Source organism: Meleagris gallopavo, chromosome 29, assembly GCF_000146605.3.
Source record: "Meleagris gallopavo isolate NT-WF06-2002-E0010 breed Aviagen turkey brand Nicholas breeding stock chromosome 29, Turkey_5.1, whole genome shotgun sequence".
In the NCBI taxonomy this organism is placed as follows: domain Eukaryota; kingdom Metazoa; phylum Chordata; class Aves; order Galliformes; family Phasianidae; genus Meleagris; species Meleagris gallopavo.
In genome coordinates this window covers 384,112-403,901 of record NC_015039.2, presented here as the reverse complement: position 1 = coordinate 403,901, position 19,790 = coordinate 384,112, and the positions used below count along the sequence as shown (strand labels likewise).

At 52.1% G+C, this 19,790-nt stretch overlaps 1 protein-coding gene across 12 annotated transcripts; it reads left to right on the top strand.

The window, feature by feature from the left end:
* The first annotated feature begins 618 nt into the window (after window positions 1-618).
* GJC1 (gap junction protein gamma 1) lies at window positions 619-14,356 on the top strand. 12 transcript variants are annotated; one of them, XM_019623376.2, is made up of 6 exons: window positions 619-912; window positions 9,392-9,538; window positions 9,701-9,813; window positions 10,043-10,350; window positions 11,055-11,129; window positions 11,256-14,356. In XM_019623376.2, exon 6 carries the CDS (start codon window positions 11,275-11,277, stop codon window positions 12,457-12,459), a length of 1,185 nt encoding a protein of 394 aa, XP_019478921.1. In that variant the 5' UTR covers window positions 619-912; window positions 9,392-9,538; window positions 9,701-9,813; window positions 10,043-10,350; window positions 11,055-11,129; window positions 11,256-11,274; the 3' UTR covers window positions 12,460-14,356. The 12 variants fall into 12 exon arrangements, 11 of the variants coding, with proteins under 11 accessions (XP_019478921.1, XP_031412904.1, XP_019478920.1 ...); XM_031557044.1 differs by having other exon boundaries at window positions 9,222-9,538; XM_019623375.2 differs by lacking the exon at window positions 619-912 and adding an exon at window positions 1,106-1,214.
* Window positions 14,357-19,790: the final 5,434 nt, after the last annotated feature.

Here is a 19,790-nt window from a genome sequence, read left to right as displayed (position 1 = left end):
GGTGGTCTCTCCATAGCCAGCTATGGGACATCTGGGGTTGTGGCCTCTCCATATTCAGCTGGGACATCTGGTGTTGGTGGACTCTCCACATTTCACTGTGGAACAGTTGGGGTTGGTGGTCTCTCCATAGCCAGTCTGGGACACATGGTTTTGGTGGCATCCCATGTTCAGCTCTGGTACATCTGGGATTGGTGGCACTCCATAGCCAGCTATAGGACATCTGGGGGTGCCAAATGGTGGCCCCCTATAGCTAGCTGTAAGACATTTGGGATTGGTGGCATCCCGTGTTCACCTCTGGCACTTCTGGGGTTGGTGGTCTCTCTGTATTCAGCTCTGGGACATCTGGAAGTGCCAGACAAATGATGGCCCCCTGTAGCTAACTATAGGACATTTGGGGTTGGTGGCATCCCATACTCAGCTCTGGGACAGCTGGGGGTGCTGCCCTATAGCACAGCACTCTGCTCTGTGCGCTCCATCCCTCAGCAGCAATGGCTCCCTTAGGAACATTCCGGCCCCTGTGGGGCCTTTCACCATTGCTTTAGGATTTCACAACAGTGACATTTGCACATCTATTTTTAGGGCTATTTTTCATCCCTTTCTCTTTTGAGAGGAATCAATCCCGGCTCTTTCTGCCAGCTCAGCCCTCGCTTCCCAGGGAAGTGCTAATTTTTTTTCCACTATCAAATTGATTGCGAAGAGGAGACAGTGGGCAGGGATGTAATTAGGGCACGCGCGTGCAGTATGGATTCTTGAGCAACAATTGGGTTCGGCAGCCGGGTGCTCCGTTTGTGCTGAGCAGGGAAGCGGCGTGAATTCAGCCATCGATGTTCTTTCTAAGAACGCACTGAACGTGTTCTTGCTTTCCTAGGGGAGAAGCAAAGCGCTGCTCCGATGGATGAAGCGCGCAGCTCGGTACGTACGCTGGCTCCTATTTCAGAGCCGTCCCGCTGCTTTATTGGGGCGCGTCTTCCCCTTCAGCGGGACGGCAGGAAGATGAGCGTTGCTGGGCAGGCACGAGGGGCAGCGCCGGCGTCCCCGCGGTGAGCGGAGCGGAGCGGAGCTGGGGGCGTGCCGTGCGATGGGTGGGCTGAACCGGGCATCTTTTCTGCATCTGACGGATGCGCGGCTGCTCGGTTCCTTTCTCGCCGCCCGGCAGCGCTGTGCAGGCCGGCCGGGAGCTGCTCACCGTGCCCCGGCGCCCGGCGGGGCCGCAGGTAAGTGAGCTGAGCTGCAGCCGGTCCCTGCGCTTCCTCGGAGGGCAGCCGCCCTTCTGCTGTGCCTTTCTTCGCGAAAAGCAGCGCCTCGATCGACGTTTTGCCGTGGAGAGAGCGATGGATGGGGCCGGACGGGGCACGGGGAGCGTTTTGCTGTGCTCTGACCTCGTGTAGAGGCTTTTATTTTCAGATCTTTCGCAGCCGTGTTGCGGGTTTATTCCGGTCGCCGCCTCTCTTTGTCACCCTTTTGCTTTTCAGGCCGGCTCTGCCAAGTTTCAGTTCAGTTTAAATTACATCTGTACCCCATCCGAAGTGACCGCCTTTGTACTTTCAGGGCTGAAATTGTAAGTCCTGCTGTCACCGATGCCTTTGAGCAGCAGACGGTGCTTCAGTGTTAAAAAGTAGAACTAAGCAGTTCTTTGTTCAGTATTGCTTCGTGGTTTAAGTTCTGTGTGTTTGTTTGAATCACCTCGCGGGTCTAAACGCGTGTTTGTAGAGAAGGAATTGCCTCTTTCAGTTTGTTTTCTGGCTGGGTTCGGTTTGTACCCACCTGTAGCCCTTGGCAGAGGAGTGTCTTTGTTTCTTGGCAGGAAACATCCAAGCCGTCACAGATAACGCAGGGCTGCACGTAGCTGGGAGCTGAGGGTGCTGGGCTGAGGGCTCCGGGTCGCCTGGGATGAGGAAAAGAGGCAGGAGGGCTCAGAGCTCCACGCTGACCCCAAGTTTAAGAATTCAGGAAGGGATTTGGGAGCACTTTGCTGCTTTTAATTTTAGAAAAGCTGCGCCTGTGAGGAATTGCCTGCAGATTAAAGAGATAATTAATTTGGGAATTGTGCAGCACGGGTGAAATATTGAAAGGTCTCTTCTGATTTTACATAGCTTTACATCTGGCAAGGACGGGGTTCAAGGGCAGAGCTCTTTAGCTGTGAAGCCCGGAATGCAGCGGATGCAGTTGGCGGTGAATTTTTAACACACACACTTGTTGGCTTGGTGACGTGCTGACTGCCAGCAGTTCTGTAAGTGCAGAAACACCCCAACTCTGCTAAAACACCACTTTGTCCCAGCCAGCCCAGGCCTGGGTTGGGGTCCTGAGCGCTTTGGCAGTGCTCGGAGGTGTCGTTCAGGCAGCTAAGACCAACGAGGAACGACTCCAGTGAAAAATACATGGCTGTTTCCTACTGTCTGCATTTCCCTTTCATTCCCACTGCAACACTGCGGTTGACTGGGAAGTCTGGTGGGGATTGTTAAATAGTCCCCCTTGTTAAAGGGTTTTGTGCTTAAATTAAACTGTGGTTTAAGATGAAAGTTGGTGGATGCTCAATGAATGGGCTCATTGGGGGCCATTCTTCCTGCCAGCATCGATGCTGTGTTCCCAAATCTTGGTAAAAATCCCTTAAAGAGGGCTTTTCATAGAAGAGCGTGGGGCTCTCAGTGGTGCTGCGAGGTGAATTGTTTGCCCGGGCTATAAATAAAAAGCTATATTTGGAAAATTAACCAACAAAAAATAATCGAGTCTTTATGGGTAAAATTGTATAGAGGGAAATGCGATGGAAAATTTGAGTCAGATGAGCTGATGTGTGAGGCATTTCCCTGTGGGGTCACTGGGCTGAAAAATGTTTTATGTGCCTAAAGTTGAACAGATGTGTGTGCTGAGCCCCCAGCCTGGCAGCCGCCGTCCTCATCGTATGGCTGTGCTTCATTTACACACAGAGCTGTTTTGGTGCATTTTCTGGGGGTGTTTTGGGTCATCCCGGTACTCAGCACGTGCCCGTTATTAGCAGGATTGCTTTCAGGCTTTAAATTAGACGTGTGCTCAAACGAGTCGCGGAGCTGGGATTGATGGCTTTGCACAGGAGTGAGGGATTTCTCCCAATTAGCTTTCTCAGATGAAAATCGCTGAGGTCTTCCAGCACTGTGCCTAAATAAGGGCACGATACCAGCTTTCAGCTCTTACGGATATTAGTTCCACCTTTTTAGGTAGGCATTTGTTAGGAGGCAATTATGATTGCATGTGCTTGACCTTGTTTAAGATATTGCTGAGATACAGAGAGAGGACATCTGTTGTGGGTGATCAGCAGCTTTTGCTGTTCTTTCCAAGTGTAAACGTTGCAGAGGTGGATGATGATTGTGTTTGATGATTTTCCTTTGCCGTGTTCCTCTCGGCCACTCATCTGCTTTGCCCAGGTGGTTTGGTTTGCCTTGGAGGTGGCTGTGCACGCTGCTGCTTCTGCTGAACTCCCAAAGCCCTTCCAAAAGGTGCAGTGTTGTTTCCACTTTGCTCTCCTGATTGAGCCGCACTACTGAAGAGATGTGAAACGGGTCTTTATTTTGGTTTTAAACCCGAGGATGGCTGTGGTGCACTGCTGGAGGACACAGCGTGTGCGGTGATGGGCGGTGATTGTGGCACGGGGGTGTGTGGGCTCTGCCCACGGGCGTTCAGGAGAGCATTGAGCTTCTACAAAGGGGGTTGAGCTCTAATGAAGGTGGTTGAGCTCCTGCAAAGGTGGTTGAGCTCCAGTGAAGGTGGTTGAGCTCCAATGAAAGTGGTTGAACTCTAATGAAGGTGGTTGAGCTCCAGCAAAGTTGGTTGAGCTTCAGTGAGGGTGGTTGACCCCTAATGAAAGTGGTTGACCCCTAATGAAGGTTGAGCTCCAATGAAGGTGGTTGAGCTCCAGTGAAGGTGATTGAGCTCTAATGAAGGTGATTGACCCCTAATGAAGGTGGTTGAGCTCCAGCGAAGGTGGCTGAGTTCTAATGAAGGTGGTTGAGCTCCAGTGAAGGTGGCTGAGCTCCAGTGAAGGTGGCTGAGTTCTAATGAAGGTGGTTGAGCTCCAATGAAGGTGGCTGAGCTCTAACAAAGGTGGTTGAGCTCCAGTGAAGATGGTTGAGCTCCAGTGAAGGTGGTTGACCCCTAATGAAGGTGATTGAGCTCCAGTGAAGGTGGCTGAGCTCTAATGAAGGTGGTTGAGCTCCAATGAAGGTGGCTGAGCTCTAACAAAGGTGGTTGAGCTCCAGTGAAGATGGTTGAGCTCCAGTGAAGGTGGTTGACCCCTAATGAAGGTGATTGAGCTCCAGTGAAGGTGGCTGAGCTCTAATGAAGGTGGTTGAGCTCCAATGAAGGTGGCTGAGCTCCAGCAAATGTCTTTGAGCTCCAACAGAAATCGTTGAGCTTTGGTGCAGGTCTCTGAGCTCCTACAAAGGTGACTGAGCTCCAGCAGAGGTCTTTGAGCTCCACTGAAAACCATGGAGCTCCAACAGAGGTCACAGAGCTCAAACGGATTGCCCAGAATGGTGATTCCTTGAGCACGTAGATGTTTTTCCCCCTTTCTTGAGGGTGTTTCTGACTCCTGGTGACCTGCTGAAGCCTGGCCGAGCGCTCAGCTGTCGGTCTGGGGACTTGGGCTTAGCATCTGGGCGGTGGGTGGCGTGCATTGGGCTGGCTCTGTGTTGGGGTGCTTTCAAATGGGGTTAAGAATAAAACAATCAGGTTCTTACATCTGAAAGATACGCGCCTTGCTGGTGTGCTGCTCCTACAAAAAGTAATCTGGTTTTCACACTAAACGTTTCTTAGGTGGTTAACAAATGACTCAGTTTTAGTTAATGCAGACATTCCTCAGCTGACTTTCAAATAGTTGAGCTGTTTTCAAAAGGAGAGGTATTCTCACATTGGAAACTGATTCCTGGGATATTTAAAGGAACTTTGAAGAGGCTGGGAAGCAGCACACACGCATCTTCCATGTGCTCATCTCTGGTCCCTGCCTCACTGGAAGTCTCTGCTCCCGTCGTACTCTGCAGTTGGAATCCTGTGACATAGGCTGGGCTGTGACCTCCCTCCTCTGCAGGAAATGACTCTTTACTCCCACTCTCTTGGTTATCACTCACCCAGTTGTTCCTCCCTGCGGAACAGTCCCTGTCCCAGTATGGCCTTGTGGTTTCCTGGCAAGGAGCCTTTGTGAGACAGCAGCAAGTCTTGTAAATGACAGCAGTCTGCTCTGCCTGTTGTGTGCTGGAAGTCCCCATACAGCACCCTGTCTGACTTTTTCTTCTGGAAAGAATACTGCCTGATGATTCTAGCCTATATTTTCATACGGCCTCATCTGTCCTGTATGAGCGTTGGGTTTGGAGATGTAGAATTTGCCAGGGACTTTGGGACTGTTGTCTTGAGGAGTCCCTCGAGGAGTGGGGCTGTGCCTTTTTCTTGCACTGTGAGTGCAGCCATGGGGAAATGGCTTTGTTTTCCTGTTTGCCACTGTTCTCTCTTGTAGCAGCACCACGCGGTCAGGCTGTTGGTGGGGCTTTCTGGGTATTTCCTGAGGAGCCTCTGAAGCAGCAGAGAAGTGGTGCAGTGGGTGCAGGGATGCCTTGGTAAGGGAATCACCCAATCACACCTGGAGTTGCCTCGTTCTGTGGTCAGTCCATGCTTTCCTGAGTGAATGAGCTGTGGTCCAGCACGTGCTGCTTAGCATCCTTTGTGCTAAGAGTATTTTGGAAAGCAGAATTTGGTTGCCTCTCCATGAGGAAACGGTTGGGCCACTTGTGAGCTCCAGCTGGGAGAGGGGTACAAGGTGAGCAAAAAGTTCAGTGACTTAATGAGGCTGTGTGAAGACATGCAACCTTCAGTACCTAAAGGGAGCCTACAGACAGGAGGGAGTCAGCTCTTGGAAAGGGGAGATAACAGCAGGACGAGGGGAATGGCTTTAAGTTGAGGGAGGGCAGATTTCAGCTGGATGTCAGGGGAAGTTGTTTGCTGTGAGAGTGGGGAGGTGCTGGAACAGCTGCCCAGAGGCTGTGGATCCCCGTCCATCCCTGGAGGTGTTCAAGGCCAGCAAGGATGGGGCCCTGGGCAGCCTGGGCTGCTGTGAGATGTGGAGGTTGGTGGCCCTGCATTGGTGGGGGTTGGAGCTTCGTGATCCTTGAGCTCCCTTCCAACCCTGGCCGTTCTGTGATTCTGTGTGATTCTGTGCCCACCCTCCTCAAGTACCGAAAGCCTGGAGATAAGAAACTGGGGGAAGTTTAGCATTGCTGCGTGGTTCTATCAGTAGAAGCCAACTTGCTTTTTCCCATCTGTCATAATCCAGTGCTGGTGAATGAGGTGTACCCACCCATCGTCTCCAGCTCGGCTCTGCGAGAGCCATCTGACTTACAGGAGCAGACAGCACTGCTCTCTTTGGGCTTCTCTCTTTTTTCCTGAAATGGCCGTGAGAGTGATATCTGGGTCAGCTGCCTCCAGCGTGTCACTTTCTTTTGACACTCATGGCTGTGAGCGTGCAGGAGGAGCGTGGTGGGGAAGCGCCGCAGTGGGATCAGGAGTCGTTAAAGGGGTATTGTGGTTATCTGCATCCCTTCGAGGGGAAATCTCTCTCATGGCTGCCCAAACGTGCTTTCCTTCTGATTTAGCACTGTGTCCCAGGTCTCGGCGTGGGTCCCCATCCGTCCTCAGGTCTGCTTTCAGGTATGGGGACACATCCTGAGTGTGCCTATCTGGGCTGCCATCCCACACAGGATGGAAAGGGGCACCGTGCTGCTCTCCTGTGTATTTCCAGACCCTGTAACACATCCCCCCATCGTTGTATTCATTCTTACAGGAAAAGTAGTTTTCTGCTTGAGTCCCAGCCTCCTCTGTGTGGCACCCAGCGATGGGTTGGTACTCAGTGGGCACAGACTGAGACACAGCAGTCCTGCTTAAAGATAAGAGCGTGGTCAGATGCTGAAACAGGTTGTCCAGAGAGCTTGTGGATTCTCCTTCTTTGGAGGAAACCCAACTGGACAGAGTCCTGCCGACCTGCACTGGTTGGTAGCAGTGTGCTGGATCTGCCTGCCCGGTCCCTGCCAGACCTGTGGGTTTGATGACTGCACTTGGTGGCTCCTCTCTGTCCCAAAAATGGAGCAGTGGGGTATGTCTGTGTTTGTAGCCAGAGCTTTGGAGCCTGCCCTGGAACTCTGTCAGAGTTGTGGTATGAAATCAGGAGATTGAATTTGTAGTATCAACTGCCAGCTGGCAAAAAAAAAATTGTAAATTTTTGGGGTAACGTGCATCGGTACAAGAAAAACTGGGGGTTAAGCATCAAATTAGTTGAATGGGTGGTTCTGTTGCTTGATGTTGGGCTTGTGGGCACGCTTATCTCGTGTAGAGAGGGGCTTTGTGTCCGGAGCTGAGGAGCACGTTGCCCCATCACAAGGTGTCCAGGTGGGAGCAGCTGCTGGAGAGCACTGCTGGGTATTTGGAAGAGGAGAGCTGAGTGTTTCTGGTCACGAAATCATTGAGGTTGGACAAGACCTCTAAGATCATCACGTCCACCTGTAATCATCTTGCAGAAACCCCATGGAATCCACGTTGAGAGGAATAGAGGGAACTAAGAGCTTGATCAGAAGTATTTTGTGGCCCTGAATCCGTACTGAGACCCTGCTCACTCAGTGGGTTCGTCATCGGTGTTGGCAGGAGGATCTGCTGCTGACCTTTGGATGTCAGAAGGCAGCGCTGTTTGCTGGCAGCCCGAGAGCTGGGTGTTGGTTGCACACCTTCATGTTTGGCTGTTTGCTCCTGTCGGACTTGAGGTTCAGATTCGATCTTATTGCACGAGGGCATTGCCCTTTTCATGCCCTGCCCCGTTAGTCTTTACTTTCAAGTCATGTAGAGGCAGATGGGCAGCTCACGTGGCAAGCTGCATCCCAGCTCTGGGTTATGCTGTGGCTCGTTGCCCCCAGGACCAGCTGTTCCATCACACAGGCTGTCAGATAACACCCTGCCTTCTCGTGAAATCTGCTGACCAGCTTGTTTTCTCCATTATTGCATTTCAAATCATCGGAATGCCAGCATCACCTGGGGCTTGCTGCTGAACTTCCTTGTTATCTCAAGTCTGTAGGATCCCAGAACCCCACGAGATGGCACAGACCCGACAGCTCACCTCCATCGCCCCGGAAATACCTCTTCCCGGAGCTCCCCGTTGCTGTAGGTGAAGTAAATGCCAGTTTGGCCAGCACAGCACATCTCCCAATTCCATTTGAGTTGTGTCACTGCGGGGGAGCGATGCTAAAACTGTCACTTGGCTTCCCATGCTGGCATTACCTAGAGGGCACTTGGAGGCTATCGGGGGTTCGACTCTTATCTGCGAGTTCCAGCTCATCTCTGAGCTGAATGCTTGGGTGGGTACATGCGTGTTGGTTTTCCAAAAGATGCGTGTTTGACATCTTTATTTTTTTGACAGCACAAGAATCTTATTATTTCTCCACCTCTCCTTTAGCCTGCTGTTCTATTCTGCCCAGGATCTGCGGTTCCATCATCTGAGATGCTTTGCTGGTGATGGGTTTGGCCATCGCTTTCTTCCTTCTCGAGTAGTAAAAACCGAGTGAATGTAAATGAGATTTGAATGAATTATGCTAGTTATGCATTCATCCTAATTCAAATCCTATCTTAATTAGCCCGGGGACCTAATTTGACTTTCACGCAGCATGAAACTACTTTGGATTATCACTGGAATTGCCATGCATTTATTCTTGACTTTTTTTTCCGATCAGCGCGCATCTTTTTACACTGCTTAAAAACAGAGCAAAACTAATATATCATTAATAAATTAATCAGATTTAATTAGGGCTGCACAGAAGGATATATTTTAAGGGGAAAAATGCTGTAAATATATTCCCTGTACCGAGTGCTTCTGTGCCGAGTGGGGATGAGCTCATGACACAGACACAGAGTGAAGGTCTCTCTCGGATGCACTTTCTGCCATGACTTAAACGAGCTGAAATTGCTGACATTCTGCCTTTTTCAGATGTGTGTCAGCGTCCATAGACTTCTCCTTCAAACGATGGAAGATTATTGAGTTAAATATTGCCAGAACGACAGATCTGGGAGGCACTCAGTGGACGTGGGGTGAAGGTTGCTGCCGTGTATCTGGTCCTGCAGCACATATGTGAAGGCAGAACTGCTCTCTAGCTCAAAAACCGAAGGATACAGCCACGTGAAATGCCAGAATTCTGCGTATGACTTTCTTCTCTCCTTCTAATTAGATTGAGATGAACGTTTCCAGTAGGACTGCGGGTTAATGAGAGGTCGTTTCATTGAGCCTAAAGGTTTCCTTGCAGACAGAAGGTGCTGCTGGTGTGTTTTCCCATATTTGTATCCGCAGCTTTCCTCTGGAATGGGGCTAAATATAGAATAAATGACGTTTTCTTGTCAGGGAGAAGCAGAGCGGCTCAGCAGCTTCAAATCTGAGCATTGAGAGCCTCCTAATCAACGCATGCCGTTAACGCACAGCTGATAAGCCTTGCACATGTGAAGGCTGCGGTTAATCTGAGTGTCAAGTCTGCGCTGTCAGTGTCTGCAGGTGAGCTGTGATCTCTCATTTGTATAATCGCTGGAAGTCAGAATGGGAAACGATCTTGGTCCTGAAGTGAGTTCAGGGAGGGGTTCACAGCTCTGCATGTTTTCCTGCTCCATTTCTCCCCACGTTCCCCACAGAAGCAAATGGAACTCTGATCTCTTCCAGGCATCTTCCCCGTTCTTCAGATGGACTCGAGGCTGACACGTTCACTCTCTGACGTCCTGCAACTTCTGAAGGATGCACACACCGGCACGGCATGCCGATTTGCTAACCAGGAGGTGAGATCCCTTATGCATTAATTGCTTTTGCTGTATTGCAGCTCACCACGAGGATTCTGACTCCTTCTCCTATTAACTGCAGCCCAGTGACTGCTCTTACCCAGTGACTCGTGCTTTTCCCGAAGCACGTCCTTGCAATGAACTTGGCCAAGGCAATTTGTTTCAATGGGCTCAGCCTCCAAAGCAATGTATTTATCTGCATCAACTATACTCTGTTTCCGTTTGTCAGTCTGCAGGTTCCTGTACCACATGTGGCATTTGTCAGGCCTGGATTGCTGGGGAGAGGCTGACTGGGTGCAGAGCTGTTTCTGGTCTTGGTGGAACTGACTGTAACTAGGAGCAGTTGATCTTTGTTCTAATGTGGGAATTGTTTTTCAAGGTCTTTAATCCCTATTACGTGTGCTTTTTTAATGCTATATCATGCTATTTTTTTTTTCTCATCATGCCATCAAGTAACGAATCAAATGACCCACCCAGTCCAGCCATGTTGTGCTGTGCTGACATCTTTTCAATAAAACATTTAATTTCACAAAAAAGGTAAATTTGCATCATTTCATTCATTGATGATACACTGATTGCATTGATGGTTGCACTGATAATGCATTGATGATACGTTGGCTGCGTGGATGTTGTGCTGGTGATGCTTTGATGCTCTGATTATGTTATGCTGTATCAGTGCATTAATTGCATCGCCTCAGACCTCAGCATGCTGCCTGTGAACACCCCTGTCGTTGCATGGAACAACTTGAATATCTGTAAATTGCAGATTTGCAGGGCAGCACTGCTCTGCTCGTGGTCTGTATTGGATTGTCCTGTCCTAAAGCAAAGTCAACAGCAGTTGCCTGCTCTCAGGTTTTGGCTGAGTGGCTCATTGCTACCTTAAGACAGCTGGCATTGCTCTGTAGGGTCCTTTCTTCCCTTTTTCAGGGCACTGAGGTATGCAATATAATTAAACTAGCAGTGTTTCTCTCTGTTGGCTGTGAGTGGTGGAGGCCAACGTTGTTAGCTCAGATTTCAGCAGTGAAAACAAGTCCTGGTGTCAGCAGTGGGACGTAGCCAGCTGTGCCCATAAAATGTCACAGGAGCTGAGCTTCTGATCCACTGCATTAAGGAGATTTCAATCCAAAGTGTAAACATTAGAAATGCAGAGCAGCCATGCCTTTCTCTTCTGCATGGAAGCAGCTTTGGAAGCAAGATTTGTTTGTGCAGTGGCAGAGAGCTGCTACTTTATTTCTTGACAGGGGACTTCCCAAAAGCCTGCAGAGGAGACGTAGATCTTCAAACAAGTCCTGGCAGCTGGAGCTTCCCGACAGCAGGTGATGCCACAGAAGAGTTCTGTGTTGGTTGTCAGATTTGAGCCTTTCTCTCCTGATTGCATGTTTGCGACGTGCAGGCTTGAGCTCATCCACTCAACTCTTTTGGGGGTTCTGTCTGTTTTCTAGATAAAATAATTCGACCACCATGAGTTGGAGCTTTCTGACCCGTCTCTTAGAGGAGATCCACAACCACTCCACCTTCGTTGGCAAAATCTGGCTGTCGGTGCTGATCGTGTTTCGGATCGTCCTGACAGCTGTGGGAGGCGAATCCATTTATTACGATGAGCAAAGCAAGTTTGTGTGCAACACGGAGCAGCCCGGCTGCGAGAACGTTTGTTACGACGCTTTTGCTCCCCTTTCTCACGTGAGATTTTGGGTGTTCCAGATCATCCTCGTCGCCACTCCGTCCGTCATGTATTTGGGCTACGCGATCCATAAGATTGCCCGCATGGTGGAGCACAGTGACGTTGACAGAAGGTTCAGAAGCAAAAGCTTTTCGACGCGCTGGAAACAACACCGAGGCTTGGAGGAGGCCGAGGACGACCACGAGGAGGACCCGATGATGTACCCAGAAATAGAGCTGGAAAGCGAACGGGAGAACAAGGAGCAGCAGCCCCCCGCCAAAGCCAAGCACGACGGGCGGCGGCGGATCCGCGAGGACGGGCTGATGAGGATCTATGTGCTGCAGCTGCTGGTGAGGGCGACGTTCGAGGTCGGCTTTCTGATCGGTCAGTACCTTCTGTATGGTTTTGAGGTCAGCCCCGTGTTCGTGTGCAGCAGGAAGCCCTGCCCCCATAAGATAGACTGCTTCATTTCAAGGCCGACCGAAAAGACCATTTTCCTGCTCATAATGTACGGGGTGAGCTGCATGTGTTTGCTTTTGAATGTGTGGGAGATGCTCCATTTAGGGTTTGGCACCATCCGGGACACGTTAAACAGCAAGAGGAAGGAGCTGGAGGACTCTGGTACCTACAACTACCCCTTCACCTGGAACACACCCTCTGCTCCTCCCGGCTATAACATTGCGGTCAAACCCGATCAAATGCAATACACCGAGCTGTCCAACGCCAAGATGGCCTACAAGCAGAACAAAGCCAACATCGCTCAGGAGCAGCAGTATGGCAGCAACGAGGAGAACATCCCCGCCGACCTGGAAAACCTGCAGAGGGAAATCAAAGTGGCTCAGGAACGCCTGGACATGGCGATCCAGGCCTACAACAACCAAAACAACCCCAGCAGCAGCTCCAGAGAGAAGAAGTCCAAAGCAGGCTCCAACAAAAGCAGCGCCAGCAGCAAATCGGGGGACGGGAAGAACTCTGTCTGGATTTAACCTTGGCTGAGTTTATGTGTTGTCTTTTTCTCACAACCAGCAACCCGTTGAGTAATGGCTTCCATTAAGTAAATATTTGGTTCTGCTTATTTTCAGGGATACTGTTGGCTAGCGATTCCAGCTCTAAGAAAGTGTTTATATGCATACTGTAGGACTGTACAACTTTATTCTTCTGCCTTCCAAGCCAGGAGACAAATAGGTATATTTAAATCATTCTCATTGAAGGGTTTACGCTGTATGTACAGTATTATCGTACATTTATTATGCACAATTTTTTGTATTTGTACACTGGATCTCCGAAGTTACCCTTTTTTATATGAAAGGAGAAAACTGTAGGTAGCAGTTAGCATTTTGCTAGTTTTATTACTGTGGTTCGTCGTCGTTCTCTGTTTGTTTTCAATGTCAGAACTTTCTATGCTGCATTTGAGAAGTGCCTTGAACACACAGCACCAGGGAGCCCAGCTGTCCGCTCCCTTAGAGCAGGGGGAGGTTCGGGAAACGTCTGCTGATGGTGCTCTTAACTCTACCTTTTTATAAAGATGACGTGCTACTTACAAATGGAAGTGTCACTCCATAGCTATTATGTGCTACGTTTCTTCATCCCGTGGAAGATGACTTGTAATTCCGTGTATTTACCTGTTTAAGAGGTTTCCGAGGTCTCTCGTTATGTAACACCCTGCTCCAAATGTCCCATAGCTGCCTATATGGGGGCCACACCTGCCTGTCTACCCAGATGTCCCTGTGTCCCTTGTCCCCTGGGGTCACTGGGATACTCATTCCCCTGGCTCCTTTTGTCCTCTTGTCCCTGGTCCTCTTTGTCCCTTGAGGTCGTTGGGATGCTTGTTCCTTTGGTCTCTTTTGTCCTTGCCCCGTGCCCCTTCTCCCCTTGTCCCTGCCCTATGAGTCACGGAGATACTCCTTCCCCTTATCCCATTTGTCCCCCGTTCCTCTGGTCCCTTTTCCCATGGGGTCATTGAGATGCTTGTTCTCCTGGTCCCATTTGTCCCCCGATCCCCATGTTCCCTTGTTCCCTGGTTCTGTTTGTCTCCTGGGGTCACTGCGATACTCATTCCTCTGTTCTCTTTAGTCCTCCCTGCCCTCTGTCCCCCTTGTTCCCTGTTCTGTGAAGTCTTGGGGATACTCATTCCCCTTGTCTCATATCCCCTTGTCCCCTGATTTGCTGTCCCATGAGCTCATGAGGCTCGTTCCCCTTGTCCCTTTTGTCCTTCATGTCCTCTGGTCCCTTGTCCCCTGGGGTCACTGGGATACTTGTTCTCCTGATCCCATTTGTCTTCCTTGTCTCCATGTCCTCTGGTTCCCTGTCCCATGAGGTCATGGGGATTTTCATTCCCCTGGTCCCGTTTGTTCCCGTGTCCCCCGGTCCCTTGTCCCACGGGGTGTTTGAGATGCTCATTCCCCATGTCCCCATGTCCCCATGTCCTTATGTCCTTATGTCCCCCGGTCCCTCACTGCGTGTTTTCATCCTATGGAAAGCGACTCATAGCTCCACATATTTACATATTTAAGATGTTTCTGTGCTCTCTCGTTGCGTAACACCCCGCTCCCCGGGGCTCCGAGTTGTTCCAGCACCTTTTGGGGAAGATGTCTGTGTTTGCAGAGTAATGTGGTTGGATGGACTCGTGGTCATTCTGCTCTCTGGTAGCCCTGCTCCCCCGGCCCTGCGCACACACGCTGTCTGTGCAGGTTTTTACAAAACCCTTCTGAATATAAACAGCAATGCCTTATCCCCGACCCCTCTTCCTCCTGTCACATCCGAGGGGCCGAGTTCAGACGGAGCAATAAATGCACCATTTCGTTTCTGCTTGAGAGGCCGGTCAGATCCGTGGCATTCTGCAATTTTGGCATTCAACTTGAATTTATAATTAGAAAAAAAAAACAAAAAAGGGGAATGCGGTATTTACTGCCCCTGGCAGTGTCTTTTTGGCCAGGATGAGCATTCACATCTGAGGGACGCTGAGAAATGTCTGCTTTTTGTTGCTCTGTGTAACGCTTTGGGACTTTGCTCTGTGTGCTCCGTTCCCGTGGCAGCTCAGCAGTGCAAGCAGTGCTCCTTCCTTTGAGACGAAGCGTTTTCCCCGTGTGGAAGCCCCCTTCCACATCTGTTGGTGTCCGTGGCTGTAGTTGGTTTCAAGGCTTCGGGTTTGGTTCCTTTCTCCTTCTGAAGAAATGATAATGCATTACTTGAAAATGCTCTCTTGCTTTGGCTTGATGCCATCCTGAAATAAACACTCAGAACAGATCTTGGACCAAAAAAAAAAAAAAAGAAAAAAAAGAAAACGAACGTACCTTGAGTTTGTTCACCTCTGGTTTGTCTATTAAATGCAGTTGCAGAAAAGCAGGCTGGGGCGGCGTTTTTGCAGCGGGTTGTGCTGCGGTCCGGCAGTGAGGACGAGGGCTGCGCACAGGTTGGGATTTCAACCTGTTTGACCTCAGCGTAATAAAGAGCCGCTTTCTAACGGCGTCAAAAGGGAGAAATGTGGAGAGGCAGCCCTCGAGGAGCTCCTCCTGACCACCCGGGATCTGCATGGACGCATGTGGATGAGCTGTGCGGCGAAGCGTGCGGCCTCAGCTGCCCCGAGCGGAGCAGACGGGGCCGGCTGCCTTTGCACGTCGCAGCTGAATGCCCGTCTGTTTTGCTGTCACAAAGGATCGCTCTGTGAGCCGGGCTGCTTGCGGTGGAGCGGGACGTAACCCACCTTCTGCCCTTCATTATCAGAGCAGCGTTACCACACGGATTCCTCCTTGCTTGGAAAGCAGCGCTTTGCTTTCTGCAGGGTGGTGTGGGTGCTGTTGGGGTGCTGCTGTGCCGTGCCAGGAGGGATGCTCTGAGCAAAATCTCTTCCCACATCTCTTGCGACGAACGAGGCCTCGTGTCATACAGTGATGTATTTCAGCTTACAGTGATGTATTTCAGCTTTGCATACACACAGGTCATGCAGCCTGCTGACTTCCACCCTTTTATCTCGCCCTCATTTAAAGCTGGTGGTGACTCGAGTGAGTTCCTTTCTGTCTGAGGTTCCTTTTGGCCGGGGCAGAGCCACGAAGCCCCACAGCTCAGAGCAGCGCTGCTGAGTGCCAGCCTGAAGTTTGAGGGACGGCACCCAAACCTTCAGCCTCTCAGCAAAGCAGCGCGTTGTTAATCAGCTCCAGCACTAATTGAGGGCCCTGTGCTCACTGAGCTGCTGCCAGCTGTGTAGGGCGCCCTGCCAGCCAAAGAGCCTCAGCTAAGAGTCACCCCAGCACCGAGCCCTGTGTCTCACATGCAGAGCGTGGATCAGCAGCTGTGCTTCATCTGTCGTCCATATTTGGTAGCAAACTTGTTCACATCTCAGCAGCTCTTTGCGGGAGCTGCTGAAAAGTCGGTTTGATGACATCAGCTGTGTGCTGAAGCTCGGTGGGCTCGGGGCTGGGACGTGGTCAGCATGTGGGATTAGCACAAGGGTTGTCCACACGTAGGTTTGGGAGAGGGGAACCTGTGCCGTCCCCTGGATGCAGCGTTCAGCTTCTCAGAGCAAACATGCTTCTCCCTGCAGAAACGAGTGCTGTCTTGCTCTGCGTTAGCATCTCTTTTCAGCCCTCTTGCCTTGCAGTGGAAGGAAAGCTCAGCACGCTCCCGGTATCACCGAGCCGTGGTGGCCAGAAATCCTCCTGCTGAAAACCAGAGAGAAAATCTGATTGTGGGGACTTTGCAGTGCAGCTGCGGAGAGGAGAAGCAGCTCCAAACCCAGCAGAGCAGCTGCAGAGCTGTCCTGCCGCGGGCACACATGGGGAGATGCGTGGCCAGGAGGTAAGAAACGTCTGAAACAAGAGCAGGCATGTGATTGTATCAAACAGAAAAGGAGTTTATTCAAGGAAACGCAGGGAGGGAGGTCGGGAGGGATGCTGTGCACAGAGCATGAATGCCATTCACCCGGCGCCGTTCAGCTGATGTTCAGCTCGGGGAAATCCGTGCTGCCAGCCGCACCTCAGAGCTGCAGGGCAGGCTGGTGCTGTGCAGGCGTTGAGATACCCACCTCCCCATAAGCATGCGGGGTTCTGAGCAGAGGGCAAGCTGTATGCACTGCTCACCCAGAGCGTGGTATTTCCAAGAAGCTGCAAAATGCCATCAAGTTTCCTTCGTCCATTACAGCACACTGTCCCTGCATGAATATTTCCCCTGGATGTTATTTCCCCATCGCCCCCAGGGGAAGGGAAGCTGTGCACTGCTGGGCTGGCAGCAGTGTGAGGTGGTGTTTGGTTCAATGAGTCTCTGAGACGCGGTTTCCCATCACCTCTTCTCACTGCTGAGCTGCAGTGGGGTTATATAACAGATGGGTTTTATTTCTTTTTTTTTTTTCCCCCTATAAGGGAAGCTGTGATCCTCTGTAACGTTGGGATTTCTTTGTGTTTCCTATCTGTGTGCATCTTCTTCATATCGGATGCGGGAGGAGAAAAGCCTGACAGTGAGAGGAGATCCCAGCAGTGCTGGTCGCAGCACAAAGGGATGGGAGTTACATAAACTGCTCTGACCCTGAGTGCCACAGCACTGCAGACATTCCAGGAGATCTTCAGGAGCTCCACAGCCTTCAAAGCTGATTTAACAAATTGCCCTTTTGTCATCGCATTGAAATTCTTCAGGGAAATTCGGGAGATGTGCTCAGGATGCTGAGCCGCTTCTTTGCCGCGCACCCAGCAGCTCTGATCCCCACCTCCTGCAGGGCAGTGGGAGCTGCTGGGGGTTTCTCACCCACCTTGGAATCGCTGCTGCTATGGTGTCTGTGATGGCCTCAGCTCCGCAGGGGTTAAAGCTCACCAGCAGCAACGTGAACTCAGCACTCCGAGGGAAAGAGCAGCAGCAAGGCTGGCCTGTGGAGTGATGGGATCCCTGAGCTGGAAAAGACCTCCAAGGCAGCATCCCAGCCAGAGGAGCGCTTCCTGAGGGGCGATGGGAGATTTCTTGCATGGCTGGGAATTGGGTTTCCCCCATTGCCCCCAGGGCGTTTGCACCCCCAGTGCAGCTGGGAGGAGCGCCGGAGCCTTCCATCACATTTCCAGCTGTCCTGGGCTGGCAGCATCCCTTCCTTTCTCCTTGTCTGAGCGTTTCCTGCTGCAGCAGCACTCCGACACGCGATGCCCCATCGCCTGCAGCGGGTGCGTGTCCCATTTCCCAGCAAGGCCAGCAGTGGGTCAGGGCCTGGTCGCTGCCTGCTGGCGGAGCTGCTCCTTCCCTCGGCTGCAGCACGGCTGCTTGGAGCTGCTCACTACTCCCCTCAGCTGCTCCTGTCCGCGCACAGCCGCGTTCTCTGCTTCCAGCTGTGGCCTCTCGCTCTCAGAACCTCGGCAGCAGGTGCCAAATACCAGCTTTCATTTGTCAACTCAGGGAGGAAGCAGAACGGGATGTGGGTGACGGACCAGGGCTGAGGCTGAGCCCTTGCTGTCCCCTCTGCAGACCTCATTCTCGCACCCTGGGTGCAGCCCAGCAGCCTCTCTCAGGTGTGAGGCACCCAGAACATGTGGGCTCTTGCTTTCTCTCCCCTTTTCCTTAATCCCCCAAGCACAGCTTCCCGCAGGACAGCATCCCCCCCTTCCAGCCCACATGGCAGCGTTGGTTCCCGACCATCTGATGTCCCATCTGACCCAAACTTCTCTGCTCTCTTTCAGATAGGAGACCTGAAAAGCCATCGCCTCCCTCCGCTCCTGCAAGCTGCTGCTCACGTGGCACCCTGTGCTCCTGGGGAGTCCAGGAGGACATCCTTCTTGCGTGCACCCTAAAAGCGAGGTCTGCCTCATTAGATTATCGCCGAGAAATCACAGCCAGATGGTCCACCGTCAGCTCCTGCAGCTGAAGGAGCCGAGGGGCTGCAGGTTCGAGCGGCTCCCCTTTATGTAATGGCACAGAGGAGGCTGCAGGAGATCCGTTCTGTTGGGTCTGCTGATGAGCAGTGGGTCTTTTTTCCTCCTCGTGGGCTCTGTGAGTGGCAGGAGCCGCTGCTCAGTGCCTCGCCGCTGTCCTCAGGCAGAGAGATGGTAAATGAATCACTGATTTCTTGCTGTGTTCCAGGAGGACGCATGGCTCCGGGAAGGAGCTCGGAGGGGCTGGGAACCCAACGTCATTTCCGTGCCCTCCTGACCCCAAAGGCCCCAGAGGACTCAGCGTTCACTGCTTGTGGCTTCCACATTATTTCTGATGCGCTCGGCACCGCGGCACACAGACAGCAGCCCCAAAAAGCTCCTCTGAGCCGCGCCTCTGTTGTGGCTGGGAGCAAAGCTGCGCCCCTCCGGAGGACCCAAAGAGTGGGAGGGTCTGCAGCCCCACGCTGTGCCTTCAGTCTCCGGGCTGGGGGGCGAGGAGCCGGCGCGGCCTGGCTGAGCGTCTCCTGTGCCGACCGTCGGTGCGAGGAGCGGGCAGGGAGCGCCCCCTCGTGGTGATGCGTCAGCAGAGCGCTGGGAGCGGAGAACGGCGGCGCGGGGGAGTCGAACCGGGCTGAGGAGTTCCGTATGGGCCTGCGGTATGGGGGGATGGGCATCCCAGTGAGCCCCTGGGACAGGGGAGCAGGGGACAAGAGGACGAAGGGGATAAATGGGACCCGGGGAATGAGCATCTCAGTGACCCCATGGGACGTTACCAGGGGACAAGAGGACAACAGGGATAAATGGGACCAGGGGAACGAGCATCTCAGTGACCCCATGGGACAGGGAACCAGGGAACGAGGGGACAAGAGGACAAGGGAGATAAATGGGATCAGGGGAATAAGCATCCACATGACCCCAAGGGACCAGGGGACCAGGGGACAAGAGGACGAGGGGATAAATGGGATCAGGGGAACGAGCATCCCAATGATGGCCCCAAGGGACAGGGGACCAGGGGACAAATGGGACACAAAGACAAGAGGGACAAATGGGACCGGGGGAATGAGCATATGAGTGACCCCATGGGACAGGGGGACGTGTGGATGAGGGGAAGGAGCATCCACATGTTCCCATAGGACAGAGGAGCAGGGGATAAGGGAAACAAATAGGACCAGGGAAATGAGCTCCCAGTGACACCAGGGGATGAGGGGGACAAGCAGAACCGGGAGAAAGAGCATCCCAATGACCCTATGGGACAAGGGACCAGGGGGACACAGTGACCAGGGAGACAGATGGGACCAGAAGAGTGAGTTCTGTCCGGCCCTGGATGTGTGAGGATGCGTCAGATGTGAGCGTGCAGCTCTGCCCAGCCTCGTGCTGCTCACCCAGCCCCACAGAAAGGCAGAACCCCACTGATTTTCCAATCCTTTATTGTAAATAAATCTGTGACATTGCAGGAGGCGTTGTGGGGTCCGGGCAGA

Excerpts from the sequence above, each read along its gene's own strand:
- GJC1 (XM_019623376.2), top strand. The coding sequence starts at position 11,275 with ATGAGTTGGAGCTTTCTGACCCGTCTCTTAGAGGAGATCCACAACCAC.